Raw genomic sequence first — 14,899 nt, 5'->3', positions numbered from 1 at the left:
CAGAGTATTGTACAGGGGTTTAATTGTGCAGTTTACGGGAAGCACAGTGGAGTTCATGAAACTGGAACCTCACATACGCTCTCTGAGAGCTTCTCAGGAATTATTTTCTTTCCAGGATAACTTCACTGTGGACAAAGATATACTGCAGTTACAATTGCACCACTGCTGAAATGAAGCCTCTAAAAGTTTTCTCTCCATTTCATCTGTGGTCGTTATCTAACTCCTTGTATCATCATAAAATTAAACATCTTCTTCATGCCTTAGTGAAATTAAGACATATCAAAAGGTCTCTCCTTACAATCAAATGCATGTTTAAAAAGGCCTGAAGCCAGGCTTGCTAAGTGCAGCGTTTTGCTTTGGTTGTTGCTGTGATGGAAAGCAGCTGCCATTAGGACTCGCCCACCTGCCCTTCAGAAGACGGTCTCCACAGCTCTCTCAGTCCTGTTTCTGCTTGTCTTTTTGCAGCACGCTGATGCCCAGCAAGAGTAATGAATCCGTTATGTCCGAAGCCTCCAACCAGACAAGTGGGTACCAGTCGGGGTACCACTCGGATGACATGGACACCACGGTGTACTCCAGCGAGGAGACTGAACTCCTGTGTGTGCGGGAGGCCTCGCCCCCGCTCTGCCGCGCTCACGGTCTCGCCTACGATGGCCCCGCGCCGCTCACCCCTCCGCCGCTCTAGGGCCAGCCTGGCAGCTCCAGGTCCCCCTGGAATGTGCCTTCACTGCCTGGGCTGGCAGCATTCAGGTTTGATGTATAGAGAGACAGCATCCACGGGACTAAGAAAAGACATTTGTTTTTCCTGAAGAGGATGCAGAAGCAGCTGGCAGCATAACTGTGCCACGCCAGGCTGAGGGTTCTTTTCTCAAGAGATGGTGGTGGCTGAGGGTGCAAAGCCCCAGCCACAATGTGGCAGAGGCAGATCCTGATGATATGTCAAGCATCTGCCTAATGCAGGCAGCATCACAGCATTCAACTTAACTGTTTCTACTTGTACGAAATAATGCACAGCCCTGCTTTTAGTTTTTGGTTGGTTTTTTTGTTTGTTTGTTTTTCCCTTTTGTGGCTGGACTCCAGGAAGGAAACAGTGCGGCACCGGCTTTTTGTTTCTCAGAGTTATTCCTTGCTTGTACCTTCACAAACAAAAAGAGGAACATCCAGCTCAAGGTTCTGGCACCCACTGATGGCCTGAGACTAAACATAGGCTGGGCTAAATATAGGTCAGGATGATGGTCTCTGTCCTTGGCTGAGGAAAAAGGTTGCTGTACAAGACCTCATGAGCTGCATTTGCTTGCAAGACTTGTGTGGTGAAGTTGGTTAATAGGGAGAAGGCAGACCATTGAGCCACTTGATGGAACACAGGTGGCAGGGCCATGCCCTCACCTCTGAGGATGGGTCTGCCCTGGTCATCCCTGGCACCCTTGACACATGCTGGATGCCTACCTGCTTCTGAACTAGCCTGTAACTGCTGCAGAAAATACTCTCCTACCCCCAAATCACCAGTTGGGCAGCCTCTGCAACAGGTAGAAAAGCAAATGTAATCTACCTTAGGACCAGAGGAAGCTCTGTCGTTCCGGTGGTGGATCCTAAGGGCATCCTACCTTCTTGTCTCATCCCCCCTCCCTCAGATTTAGATCTGACTCTTTCTCTTGGCAAACTGTAAGTCTGTTTGCAATGGCAGAGATACTGGTTTATGTAGCCTTGGGAATTCATGACTGGTTTCATGGCAGCTCCGATCTTTTCTGAGTGGTGAAACTGTGCCTAATTTTTGGACAACTTCTTACCTGTGCTCTTGTAGTCCCAGAACTTTATTGATAGACATAATGCAGACTACAGGATTTTAAAATGTAAAGCTATTTCTACTGAAGTTTTTTTGTATTTTTATAAGTATTTTTTGTTTGTACTTACTAAAATGTCAAATGCTGGGAAGTATAAATATAAGGCATATACAGTATTTATAGCCTCTTTATGTAGAAATAAATGTAATATATTAAAATATAAATATATATTATATAATGGATACTGTACCATTCACATTTTGTATCAGTGTTCTGTAGCATTGCAAAGGTTACAAAATTCTTTAATCCCTAAAACTTTTCACTTTATTAAAAGGGACTGGAAATTTAGAGGTGGGTGCTACAGTAGATCTGTTTGCTTTTCTTACATACTTTCTATTGACAGGGAAGATTACAAAGTTCTACTTATTTCAAGTGCCCTTAAGTGAATCTAGTTTTTTATACCATCGTCCGGGTCTACGAATGTTTTGGTGGGTATGTGTAGTAAAAAAGCTTCAGTGACTTTTAGCAATTGGCAATATCTTTAGAGAAACGATCAGAGGAATGGACTACTTGTACAAGATGATAATAATAATAAACTCTGAAAGAGTTTATTATGTTCAGTTAGGAAATGCTCAATCTAATTGTATTGTGGATTTTGCCTGAGGAGTGGTAGTTTCCCTTAAAGCCTTATTTATCTTTTCCCACTTGTGTTTCTTCCAGCTGACTTCTCACAACTTTAATGTTGTCCCTGATCTCGTGCAGTTAAGTCCTCCTTTATTTTAAATCTATACTTAAAGCTCTCACCCTTTCCCTCTGTTGCTCACTTTTTGACTTTCTCTTCTGCACTGTGTAGGTCTTCGTTCTCAGAGTAAGTGTTCTCATTGCACTGTTGGGGTATTAGGACTCAAAGAATTATAACATCTTATAGTAAAGTGCAAGTGAAGTTAAGCCACCAACTGCAGACTTAATTCAACTTCTCTTCATTGCAGTTTGAAATGAGACCTTTGTAGGCTACTGCATAGTGAGAAAGTTATCTAGGAGGTGGGAGATCTCAATGCTAAACTCTTCTCAGGCTGAATATGGGATTAATACCTCCTACACACAATGTGCATCCCCCAAATACAAGGCTGTGGGATGTCAAGCTTCAAATGTTTCTCCATTCCTTCTCCTAAATCTAAACCATTTTACAGCCAGGAAATCAGAAGCTGGAAGGTCAGGTAGAAAAAAACAGGAGAGGCTTCCTAGGACTTCTGTAAGGGCTTCTAGGAAGGACTTGTATTTTCATGTATATATTCAACATTTTTCTTGCTTTCCAGGCAACAGTGTAGCCAGTACAGTACGCTTAACAGACAATGCTACATTCTTTAACATCCCCTCTATGCAATAGTCTTCAATATCTTTAATGAAACTGTTCTTCTATGTATTATTATTACTATTATACAAAGGACATAAAATACTGACATGGGCAGAACCTTGATGAGCCACTTATTAAAGAATCCTGACAGTGAGGTGGAGATGGAGATCTGTCACTGATATCCATCTGCCCTACACCTGGACTCCCCAAGGTTTGAGATGTTCAACTTAAATATCTCATTTTTCAGTTTTGGTTCCTCCCCAGCTTGGTGTAATACAGGATACATGCCACATACATGGAGTCAGATGCTTCTCTGTGTGTTTGCAGTACTTCCAAAACAGCTGTCCACTGTGATGCAAACTGATGATGTTGCAAGATACCCATTTCAGCTAGTGAGTTCCCACTTATAATCCTTGTCAGCTAGTGAAACCCTCTTGTGGGTCCAAATAATTTTAAATATGCTTGCAAAATGTGGGAACTAACAAACCTGCCTTAGGAAAGGAAGTTAGCTTCTTAAAAAAAAAAACAAAACAAAAAAAACCCAAAAACAAAAACACAACCCACACCATATATTCAGTGTCAGGGGCTAGCAAAGGTTCTATAAATGTGTTCATATATTTGGCATCCAGTAACACAATTCTTTTCTTAGATCACAGTTGTTACATCCTTTAAAACACCTGGACTTTTTGTTGTATTCTGAATACAGCACGTTCAGCTAAACCCTAGTCATGACACATCTGTCTCTGAGATGCTTTAAATTCCAAAAAGGATATTTTTAATGAAACAACAGAGGTATAGTGCACAGATTTGCAAATGCCTCTGCAAACCAGTGCTAGCTTTATCTCCTTTCTGCAGCCATGCAGTTAAGTGTCAACATTTTGATCAGCATCCTTATCAATGAAATCCAGCCTGGCTCTGAGCCCAATGAGCTACAAATAGAAGGGACACTTGTGAGATTATGGATCCAAACGTGTCACTCTGAGCAGCTGGGAAGGACTGGGAAGCAGTGATGGAACTGACTCCTTGGTTCAGAAGAACTGCCAGAATGAACTGTGATTGCTGGTGCATTTGGACATGGAAATCAAGCAGAGCCATGCCAGAAATAGGCAGTTTCAGGGCTTGAAGATGATTCATATTAGCTCTTATTGATGTAAACATGGCCCACCTGAAGAATGCAGGGGTGTTCAAGTATGGTAGGTAGGTCCTTCTCCCTGCAAAAGATACTGTAAAATGTATCTCATTCTTTGTGTGGAAATGTCTTGGTAAATCGAGCCCTTGCCTAAGTTTTTCTTATTAATGCATCTCGAATTGCAAGCAAGTGCATTTCACACAAGAATAAAAGTATTATGATGATACTCCATGTCTTCTAATGTGGTCATCCCCAAAGATCATGTCGGGATTTTTGGGACAGCGTGCTTGTTAATTCTAAAAGCATTTTGTGACTAAAAGACCTACACAGAGCTGTTGACATTGGGGATGAAAATTTCCTCCTAATGGCATCTCTTTTTGATGGTGCTAGGGCTGCAAAACAACTGGGTAGCATGGATAGCCTCTAGATATGAAACTTGCTATTTTTATGTGAAACATTCCCAAACCATGAATCATCTGAGGTTTCCCCTCATCACTGATACTTGAGTACACACCCTTGTTACCTCACAGTATGGGACCTCACAAAGCAACAGCAAGGGCAAGAAAAACAAAGTTAATGTTTGTTCTTCCTAATCGACAAATTTATTAGGCACAAAAGTTAACCAACAAAGAACTTTTCTTTGGACTTCAGCCCTGGATTTTTATTCTGTCTGGCTGAGTGTTGCATTCTGTGTCGTAATATATGTCCTCAGCTTCTCAACCCCTGACATTTGGACTGATTAAGTCCTAGAAGGTAATTCGGAAACATAGCAGGAGCTTGTAACATATGGTGATGATAAACATCTCGGCATCAGAGATAAGGAGCTGGTCAAGGAAGCTCAGGTTTTGTTGCCATAAAACTACACATTGTAAAGCCTAATCCCTACATAGCTTTAATTAGATGGTAAACATATCAGATTCATGATGAAGGGTGTTCTGGTTACCTAGACATTGTTCAGTGACTGCCATTGGTCAGTTAAAACGTGAAGTATCTCTGCCTTGCAGCTTGTAAGGATGATGTGTTATGGTGAATGATGGCTGCTCTGGAAGTTTTGGGGTGAGGGTGGCAGAAGTGAATGAGTTCAATTTCCGGACCCACCTGTAGTGTCAGACACAGCCTCTGATGCCAGGTAAAATGGCAGTGCCATGTGGTTTCCTAAGTCCTGGTAAAATAAAAGACTTTCTTAAAAGGTGGAATATATGAAATTAAATCTAATTCTCTCTTTCAGGGAGAGCTGAAGCTGTTCAGCACTCTGAAGAGCTGTTCCCTGGGCTCCATGCTGCCCTCTCTTTCAGTATAGTCATGCTAAGTGGCATAATTAGCCATGGTTTCACAAAAGCAAGTGGACATGTAACTACTTTTATTTCTCTTGGTCTGTTTTCACACTACAGTCAGAGGCATGATTGCAACACATTGTAGATAGACACAAGGTAGTTTTCATCCTGCCAAGCTAAGCAGCAGTACCAGTGAGGGTTTGGCAGCCTGGACTTCTGCTTGGCACAGCATTGCCCATTGACAGTGGGGCACACAGCAAAGTCCCCAGTGTTGGCATCAAGCTCACTAGCAAAAAGGCAGCCTCAGGATAACCTCTGTATGTGCTGAAGTCACACTTTCAACTGCAGCATCTCCACATTTGGGAGTAACCAGAGGGATGCATGTCATATCTGATTACTGGAATTGCACTTCTGAGTGGACCCCACTAACCCCTGATTATACCTGTGTCATGCACTGCAGTAGCAAATATTTTTTGTCATGTTTCATCTCTTTGGTTCCAGAATGTCATTCCTGCAATGCCTTCCCAGACTTGGCTGAGGCTGAAGGTTGCAGACCCCAGGTCTATAGACCATGGTTAACTCTGCAGCTGATGGGAACCAGCAGGCAGTGACGGCTTTGGTTTTGGGACTGGTACTTTGCTTTGCAGTGCTGTGTTGCATGGAGCAGAGGAGAGAAGCAAAAGGCTAAAAGAAAGTCTTAATGATTGTGTGTGTCGTTTTCAAATATCCGTAGGTGCTTATACTGAAGAACTGTGCTTCAGTGTCAGGAACCGAGGAAGAGCAAAGGCCTTTTGCTCATTAGAGACCTTCAAGTTGCACTGTGGGATGAGAAGACCAGTATTGCTTACTGCTAGTTATGTAGAGGCTGCTTCATAGTGCATATTTAATGCAGAAATAGGGATCCTTTACTCCTAGGAAGGATAATTAGTAAAGTTTTCTGGGGTTTTACTTGCAGATTTGCAGAGTGCTCCATTTATTATTCTGTTCACCGTGTTCAGGCTATGGTTTAAGAGCTGATCAGTTGGGCAAGGCATCTGAACCAGCAATGGACCCTGATGTTTAATATCCTTTGATGGGTTTTCCACTTGCTTTTTGAACTCGTGTGTAACCCTTAACATCTGCAACATCCCGCAGCAAGGACATTTTGCATGCAGATTTTGACTTGATGGCCCAAGCTATTTTCCAGTTCACTGACCAAGTCTTCCCTACTCGTTTTTTCCATATTACTTAGGACTTTATGGACAGCTATACCCCCAGTCCCTTCCTTTGAAGTCAGAGTATTCCTAGCCCATAGTAAAATCTGTTTGCATCTCCCCAAACCTATAAACAGGGCCCCTTGCCGAGGTGACATGTCTGGCACGGTTCCCAAGCAGGTCTCCACAAGATACCCCGGTTTCCTTTGGGAGGAAGGAGTGTGTGGGACAGTCAGCAGAGGACCGTATTTTGTCAACCAATTTGCGTGACGGATGTACCGCAGCATTGGCAAACATCAGTCAATGTCAAGATCCGACTTTGCCAGCATCTTCTCAGTGTTGCTATTTTTGGCCAGTGGAAAGTTTCCAGGGGTTGGGCTGGCCCTGTCTCCTGTATGCAGTGTTGTCCTGTTCCCAGGCTATTTGCTCTGGCTCCTGGCTGGCTGTGGGGACGGATAAGAAGCAGAAGGCAGAGGTTGTATGGCTGAAAGACGGCACAAACAGGAGCACTATTTACCACCATGAACCAGCAGAACAGAGGGAAAGCAGGGCCTATCTTATCAGTTACTCGCTGAGTTAAGACTCGGGGGTATAAAAACTCTCTTTAAACTATGGGTAATACCCATAAACAGAGCTCTTAGGAGATAACTTCACCAGCAGAGTTTTTTTTGGTGCACTTATGTGTAATTTTGTATTACAATCGCAAAGACATCTTTATATTGTCTGATAAAGTTCTTAAACTGGCAACAACTATTTAGCATTACTGTTTAGTTAGGTACTAAAACAGCAGGGAGCCTGCAGCTAAAGCGATACAATTATTAATACATGTAATGATATCAGAACAATGGCTTCAGCCATTTCAAGCCTACTCTTAAGCTACTGTTCCTGATTTTTCAGGAGGATTATTAAGTTTTATTAGCAATTTGCATCTCAGTATAATTATATGGCTATTAGAGAAATCAATATTGTGTAGTGTGGAGTCTCTTAATAGCTATACTGTTTGTTGAGCCTGTTATAGGGCCAGCTTTGAAATCAGTTAAGGACAATCTTTATAATTCTGCTGAAATTGGGTTTTGCATGATGAGATAGATGTCTTAGACATTGAAGAAAAGGTTGCAAAATCTGTCCTCAATCTTAAATGTTTGCATTCAATTGACAGTTTTACAAGTAAATTGAAGAAAATCATGGTTGTATGTTTAAAAATCTTCCCCCCTTCTGACTCTGAAACTTCATTGAAATTCCTGACCGCTACCTGGCTTTCAAGCAAACTAAAATACTCATATAAATATGTATATTCAAATCACTATGCCATAAACATGATTGTCACCGTAAAAATTCACTGATCTAAGGTGAAGAACTGTTTGTCACATAAGTTTCTGTGACAGATTCCTCATCTGAATAGATGAAGTGCCTTCTTTTTTTTTTTTCATTATATGGTGCTTTTTTTTTCTAAGAGCATTTCCTTAGATAGGTTTGGGCATATGTCACTCAATCAGAGCTTAAATGCCACAGTAAAAAATGCAAGGTACATCAAGGCAGCTTTCATTTCATGAGCTGTACTCGCAGAATACATAATTTCAGTATAGCTCAGTACAGTATTTCTCTGACACTTACTCTGACATTAGGTGGAAATGTCATGAGAAGAAATTGCCCTTCCCTTGGCTTGGGACTCTCAGGTTTAATTCTTCCCCCAAGTTGTATGGGGGTTTTGTGCTAGCAAGGACAGAGCTGACTGAAAACAAATTGGTGTGGGGTTATTTGGTTGGTTGGTTGGTTGGTTGGTTGGTTGGTTGGTTGGTTGGTGGTTGGTTTTCTCAGGTTACTTTGAACTCAAACAATGCCCAGGATGCAGTTTGCTGAGCACCACAGCTACGTGGCAGCTGTAGGAGGGAAAGCTGTGTGGCTGGCACTGGTGGAGAGATACAACTTCATTCCTTCCTCCAGCTAACACTGCTTGTGAAACTCCAACCATTGCAGCTTTTTCCTGAGGTAGCACAGTGTGTCTGTGTGGCTGTGAACTGCAAAAGCAGGAGAGTCACCCACTGCTCCCATCCTCAGACATTTTTTGAAATCGTAAGGCATCTTTCCCTGTTCACTATGTACTGGTTTCTTCTTCACTATCTGAAAGGATTTCGAGCAAACTTGGAGATATTCTTTCAGATATGTAAAAGTCCTCATCAAAAGAGTTCTCTCCATTTCTTTTGGGTGTGTTACAGAGAATAAGATAATACAGAGAATAGATAATACTTTGCTAGCTACTCACATAATTTGTGTCTCTCAGAAAAAGAAGAGTTGTAGGGAAAAAATGTTTTCTGCCTCTTCTAGCATAAGAACTAGTGAGAGTGAGCTGCAAATACATCAATATAGTTTTCATCCACGCTCAGTAAACCTGAAATTCTTTTCCACAGATTGTTAATATTCACATAGGTTCAGAAAACTGTTGAGCAAATTAATGGAAGAAGAAAGGATTCAGACATATAAAAAATATAAGATACCATCACAAGTTAAGGAAATCTCTGAGCTCCAGACTATGGGAAACTAAGACAGAGTGTTTGTGAGAAGATTTCTATGTGCTTATCCTGCTCTTGTACTGCTCCTTTGGCTTCCACTATTGACTGCTAAGGCTCCTGGAAGGGTGCTTTGGTATACCATGATATGACCCTCCTGATGTTTTTATTAGTGAATTTGTAAGCTCTTGTAGTTACTGTCTTGAGTCATTAATTGTCTGTAAGAGTTACAGTTTTCAGGCTGCACATAAATGTGTGTTTTTCGATGCACACCTAGACTGTTCCACACTGAGCACCGTATAGATTGGTAAAATGAATTCTGATAAATTGCTCTAAGTAGTCTGGAGCCCTCAGAAAATGAGTGTTTCACCAAAGAGATGGTGAAAGGGCGGTGGAACAGACACTGTACATTGCATGAGTGGCTGCAGCCTGCAGTTTTATTCCAGTTATGCTTCAGTGCCACTGTGTACCAGCTGCACACCTTGTAGCTCATGCAGCAGTTGTTGAAGAGTCATATAACCTCTGGGTGAGAGACTTTAGGCCCTGATTTTTAGCCTTTTCACTGCAAATAAACAATACATTCCTGACATTTCAAGTACACAAGCAGAATATCCTCAGCTCCATCAGGTTGCTGACAAGTTGTGCAGAGGAAATCTACTACAGCCTCAGGAACTGATGGGTTTCCTACTCATTCTCAACAAATTGACTGGTGCTAAATATATATATCCTGTATTTCCACACAATCTTGGTGAAGAAGGCAACCAGTTTACTCTGGTTTTTTTTTAAGGCGGAAAAAAACATAGGGTTAGAGTGAATGTAAAGCAGTAATTCTTAAAGGAAAAACTAAATCACATTTGTCTTATGACTCCATGCTTCTAGCTCAAAGTTCACTGAACACAACATCAGACTATGCTTGGCAATGCACACAGAGGGAAAGCTCATTGACACCACCGGGGTGCCTGTGTAGTTAGCAATTTTACAAGGAAAAACTTCCTGGAGACTAAAGCGTAGAAATGTCACATAACTGCTGAAAGTTCATGACATGTAAATGCTGTTTACTTTGGTGTCTTTGGATGTTGCCTTGTGGCATCAGCCTTTAGGAGACAATTCTGGCCTCTGGAAAATCCCCAGTGACAAAAGATAGCTAGATACAGTGAGCTTAGCCCTGCAGCTGGAGGGACTCATACATCCACAGTTCTCTGCAGACAAATAAATGAATGTCCTGAATATGAGCCTGGACAGAAAAGCCCCATCAGATTTGGAGCTTGGTATTTGGTGTGCATGAGCACCAAATACTTGAGACTGCTGCTACAGCTCTGTCAGTCCGTGCAAAGCGTATAAGTGAGGGATCTGAACACAAACCATGTGAGATGCATACAGGTAAGAGACCTTCACAGGATCATAACACTGTCTGGCTTCTTCCAGTTAACCTGTCTGGCTTCTTCCAAGCCTTTCTAATAAGGCTGAAGAAACTGAATAGACAGCCTGATAAAGCTGTGACCTGGGAAATCCAGCTCCCTGTTTCAGCTTACACCTCACTGTCTGTGTCCTTTTCCAGCAAGCCACTGTCTCACTTAAAGTCTTCTCCCATGTGAGAGGTATGATATGAGCTTGTAAACTTCTACAAATATTGCTATAAGTCCTGGGGCCCCAGGAAAATTCAGAAAAAAACTTACTTTACTCCTCTTTTAAAATACCTCAAAAGTTTCAAATTAGGTGTTAACTATTCAGATAGGGTTTTTCTTCCTTATTCCCTTGATTCACATACACACTGACACCTTAACTTTTCAGTACTCCCCAGCATCTTTAGAGCAAGAATGTATAAAACTGGTCTAGATTTTCATAGTTTTTGCTTGGGATAGATAGAGGTGCAAGCACGACTGTGATTGGCATTGTCAAAGCAAGAGCTTATCAGCCTCTGGGAACAAATGTTTACTGTTCTGATAGCAAAGCAGTAGAGAAAACTCCAGTTAAAGCTGGATTTCTCTCAACTCAGCCCTGTGCAGACAAGGGCATGTTAAAATAAAACTCATTAGAGGAAGCATATGCTTACATCACCTGAGGTTGAAGTAGAAGGGGAAAGCAGACAGGTCTGCCCTCTGAGCCTGGAATCAGCAAAGCTGAACTGGCCATGGCTCCTGCTCTTGTGGTCAGATTGTTTAGTGCCTAATAAGTCACAAACTCCATTTGAAGTCTTTTTGCAGAACGGGACTATATAGAAAATAAAAAAATGGAAAACTAATGGATTCAAATGGTTAGTCAACTAAAAAGTTACCGCAGGAGGCAGGAAGGGAGGACAAGCAGACAGTGTGAATACATTCGAGTGATTTCCTGCCAGGGGCCTGCAAGAATCACCAGGATGATGTTATGCAAAAAGTTAAATGCCATACATATCATTCTACAACCACTGAATAATTTTTTTCTTTTTTTTTTTTTTTTTTTTTACAGAGTTCAGGGAAAACTTGAGAATTTTCTCTGAAGTTCACTGGTATTTTGCCCTCGTGTAAACCTCCTCCCTATGAAGAGCATCATCCTGCAAAAGGAACTATGTGAAACTGTTCTCATTAAACCCAAGAGTATTTCACCTTTGATTTTAATCCAGTCAATATTTTGCAAGGTGTTGTCTCTGCAAGATCTCACAAACTGTGCAAAGAAAAATCACCTTTCACTGGTCTCACAGTTTCTGAAGCCCATGGGACAGTATCTGTGGAAAAAACCAAGGCCAATTAGACAACAATAACCCAGGCTTCTCCCTACAAAACAGCAGTCCCCTCCCAATGCAGCTAAAGGAAGCAACAAGCCAGATGAGGAAGGTAAACTTGGGATCTCAAAGGAAAGAGTCTCTGGTATTTATAAAAGTCAGAGGTTCACACGGAAACTTAGCAACAGCAGTGATCCTCTCCAGTCTATTTCAGGACAGAGCCCTTTTTCCGCTATAGTATTTGACTCCCTAGTGCTATAATATTTCTCCTCTTTCCTTTAACTCTTTAAGTGAAAAACCTTTTACTGATTTGAAACCCTATCAGCGCCTAGAATACATGAAGTGAGAGCTGAGCACTGAAATTCATTGCATGAATAAAAACAGGAAAAAATCCAAACCACAGCCTTAGCATGTGAACTGTAAGCAGCAAAGCCATTTGACCCATCATGGTCATCTGTGATGAACAAACACACATCGTGGAAAAGTAGAAAGGGAAATTGCCTACAGCAGACAATGTGATGAAGTGCAAAGAATGCTGATGCATGCTGCATTTCAAATGTTGATACCCTCTGAAAGAACAGCATGGACTGTGTTCAGTGCCTTCTTACAGAACCATGGGTTAACTCAGGTTGGAAAGGACTGCAGAAGGTCTTTGCTCCAGGCTCCTGTTGAAGTAGGGCCAGCTCTGAGATTAGATGAAAGTGTATTTTACCTCCCTCTTCAAGCCACTGATGTTAAACACAAGAGGTTCCAAGACAGACTCCTGTGGTACTCCACTTGTTACCAGCTTCTAGGTGGAGGATGACCCATTAACCCTCATAGCCTGATTATCCAACCAGCTTTTCAGCTATCTAGTTATCCACCAATCCGTACTGCAAAGTCCTAACTAGGGATACGACAACATTGTGAGCAGCAGCCACAAAAAAGCCTCACTAAAAGTTCAAGGCAAATGCACTGCTCTCCCGTCACCTGCAAAGCCAGTTATTTTATCACAGAAGACAATCAAGTTGATCAGGCATGACTTACCATTCTTAAGTCATGCTGACTGATACCAACCACCTTCACCCCATGTATGACCAGAAATATCTTCCAAGAATACTTGTTTCAAAATTTTTCCAGGCATCAAAGTGAGACTGGTCTGCAGTGCCCTGGATTGAATTTCTTTTGGCCTTTTTTGACCTTGTGTGTGTAGCATTTGCTTTTCTCCAGTCATTGGACAGAGGCCTCTCCCAACTTTCATGACTTTTCAAAGATCATACAGAGGGACCTTGCAGTGTCAGCAGCCAGTTGTCTCGGCACTTTCAGATGCAGCCCATCTGGTCTACTGGTGTAACCATCTTTTTCCTGGAAAACATTTGGGTTCTCTGTATATGGGTTGTTAGTACTAGCAACCTGAGTAACAGTACTGAGAAACTGCTAAATAGGATGCTAGAACAGGAAAACCATACACAAGAGGATTTTTATTGTGGCAGGTGAGTGAGGATAGCTTTCTTCTCCATCAGAGAAGTCAAACTAAAGCAAAGGTTGATCTCATCATCTGTTCCTCCAAATTGAGAGTAAATGCACTGTTAAACCAGTACAGTGGTATGAATCTGTACTGGCTCCACGTCTTAACCAAAAGCTTTTTTCACATGTTTTCACCTCATTTAGTGATTTGGGTAACACTGAAATACTAATCTCTGTTAAACAAAGTTCAGGTTGTGAAATTGTCCCTTGGTATTTCAGAAAAAATGCATCTTCCGGACATCTTAATCATCATTATTGAGGAAGACATCATCTATGGAAAATCTTTTAAATAAGTCAGCTGGTTTTGACATTCATTTAAGTGGACTGCAGTTACAACTTCTGGAGGAACCAGAGTCAATTAAATCCTTTATCCACAGAAAGCCAAAATATTACATCTTCTATTCAATAAGTTTATGTGATACTAGATGAGAAATAGAGGTGCTAGCTATGATGATTAAAAAATGTCAAACTGCAAGCTTAAAGGATCAAACTACAGATGATACCTGACTCTTCAGTTTCCGTTGTTCTTGTCCAGGTGATATGTTGACTCAAAGGAGTTATCCTTTCATTCAGAGAGGATTCAATACTAAAACCTAAAAAAGAGCCAGATGCCTCAATCCACAGAAGAGGAGATATGCGTACGTATTTACATATGCCTAAATATCTACAGCAGGAATAATTGGGGAACAAGTGGGATGCCCTAATGAAGGTGTATAGCCATTTATAACCCGAGGATAAAAGGTCTCTAGTTTCTGAATGATTCAGTTAGAAGCTCAGGACAAAACTGCTCTTTTCACTGATAGATGACTGTAACAGTTATTCATTACTCACTTGCACTAATGATGGTTCATGCTTGGATTGCCTGCACTGAAAGGTTGGACTTTGCAATGTTCTCACCCTGACTTTTTTGAGCTTTGTGCTGCAGTCAGCGCAGAAAGCAGCAGCCAACCTTAAATCCTTATGTACCTTATCCCATTACATAGACCCTATTGCCTTTCAGGTACTGGGAAGAGACCAGTATGTGCAATTTCATATGTAGCTCCTTGGAAATGTTAGAACAATTGCCTGGATCCTCAGAAACACTAGAGCTTCCACATGCACTTAAGATCCATAGAAGGACAGGCCTGGTTCTGATTTGGCTCCAGACATTTTCTGACAGACTTTTTCCAAGAGCCTCTTTCCAGTCATGTGAGATATCATCTGGGGAAGGACACTAGCCAGAACTCTACTGTGTGGAGAGTACCCTCCAATGCAAATGCTGGTTAGGCATAAAAAAGATGCAGGCTCAAATTAAATCCATTGGAAGGTGGGTAAGCCCTTTGTCATCCTGGAGAATATTTCTTGGCTTTTTGCCATTGTACCTGGGCAATTTCTTGCAAATAAGTACTCTTGGATTTGTCAACCAACAGAAATTGTCTATAAGGGTATGTCTGCATTAGCATCAGTGAAGCTCT

The 14,899-nt window shown here is 41.6% G+C and overlaps 1 protein-coding gene across 1 annotated transcript in view; it reads left to right on the top strand.

The window, feature by feature from the left end:
- KDR (kinase insert domain receptor) overlaps nucleotides 1-3,633 on the top strand; it is a 32,324-nt gene extending 28,691 nt beyond the window's left edge. The window contains exon 30 of the mRNA XM_027885539.1: nucleotides 466-3,633. Coding sequence (XP_027741340.1) covers nucleotides 466-685 — 220 coding nt within the window. The 3' untranslated portion in view covers nucleotides 686-3,633. The remainder of the gene's footprint in view (nucleotides 1-465) is intronic.
- Nucleotides 3,634-14,899: the final 11,266 nt, after the last annotated feature.

This window comes from Empidonax traillii, unplaced genomic scaffold, assembly GCF_003031625.1.
Source record: "Empidonax traillii isolate 1590-97213 ecotype Southwest subspecies unplaced genomic scaffold, ASM303162v1 scaffold167:size2001844, whole genome shotgun sequence".
Taxonomy (NCBI): Eukaryota; Metazoa; Chordata; class Aves; order Passeriformes; family Tyrannidae; genus Empidonax; species Empidonax traillii.
This window is presented reverse-complemented; position numbering and strand designations above follow the sequence as displayed.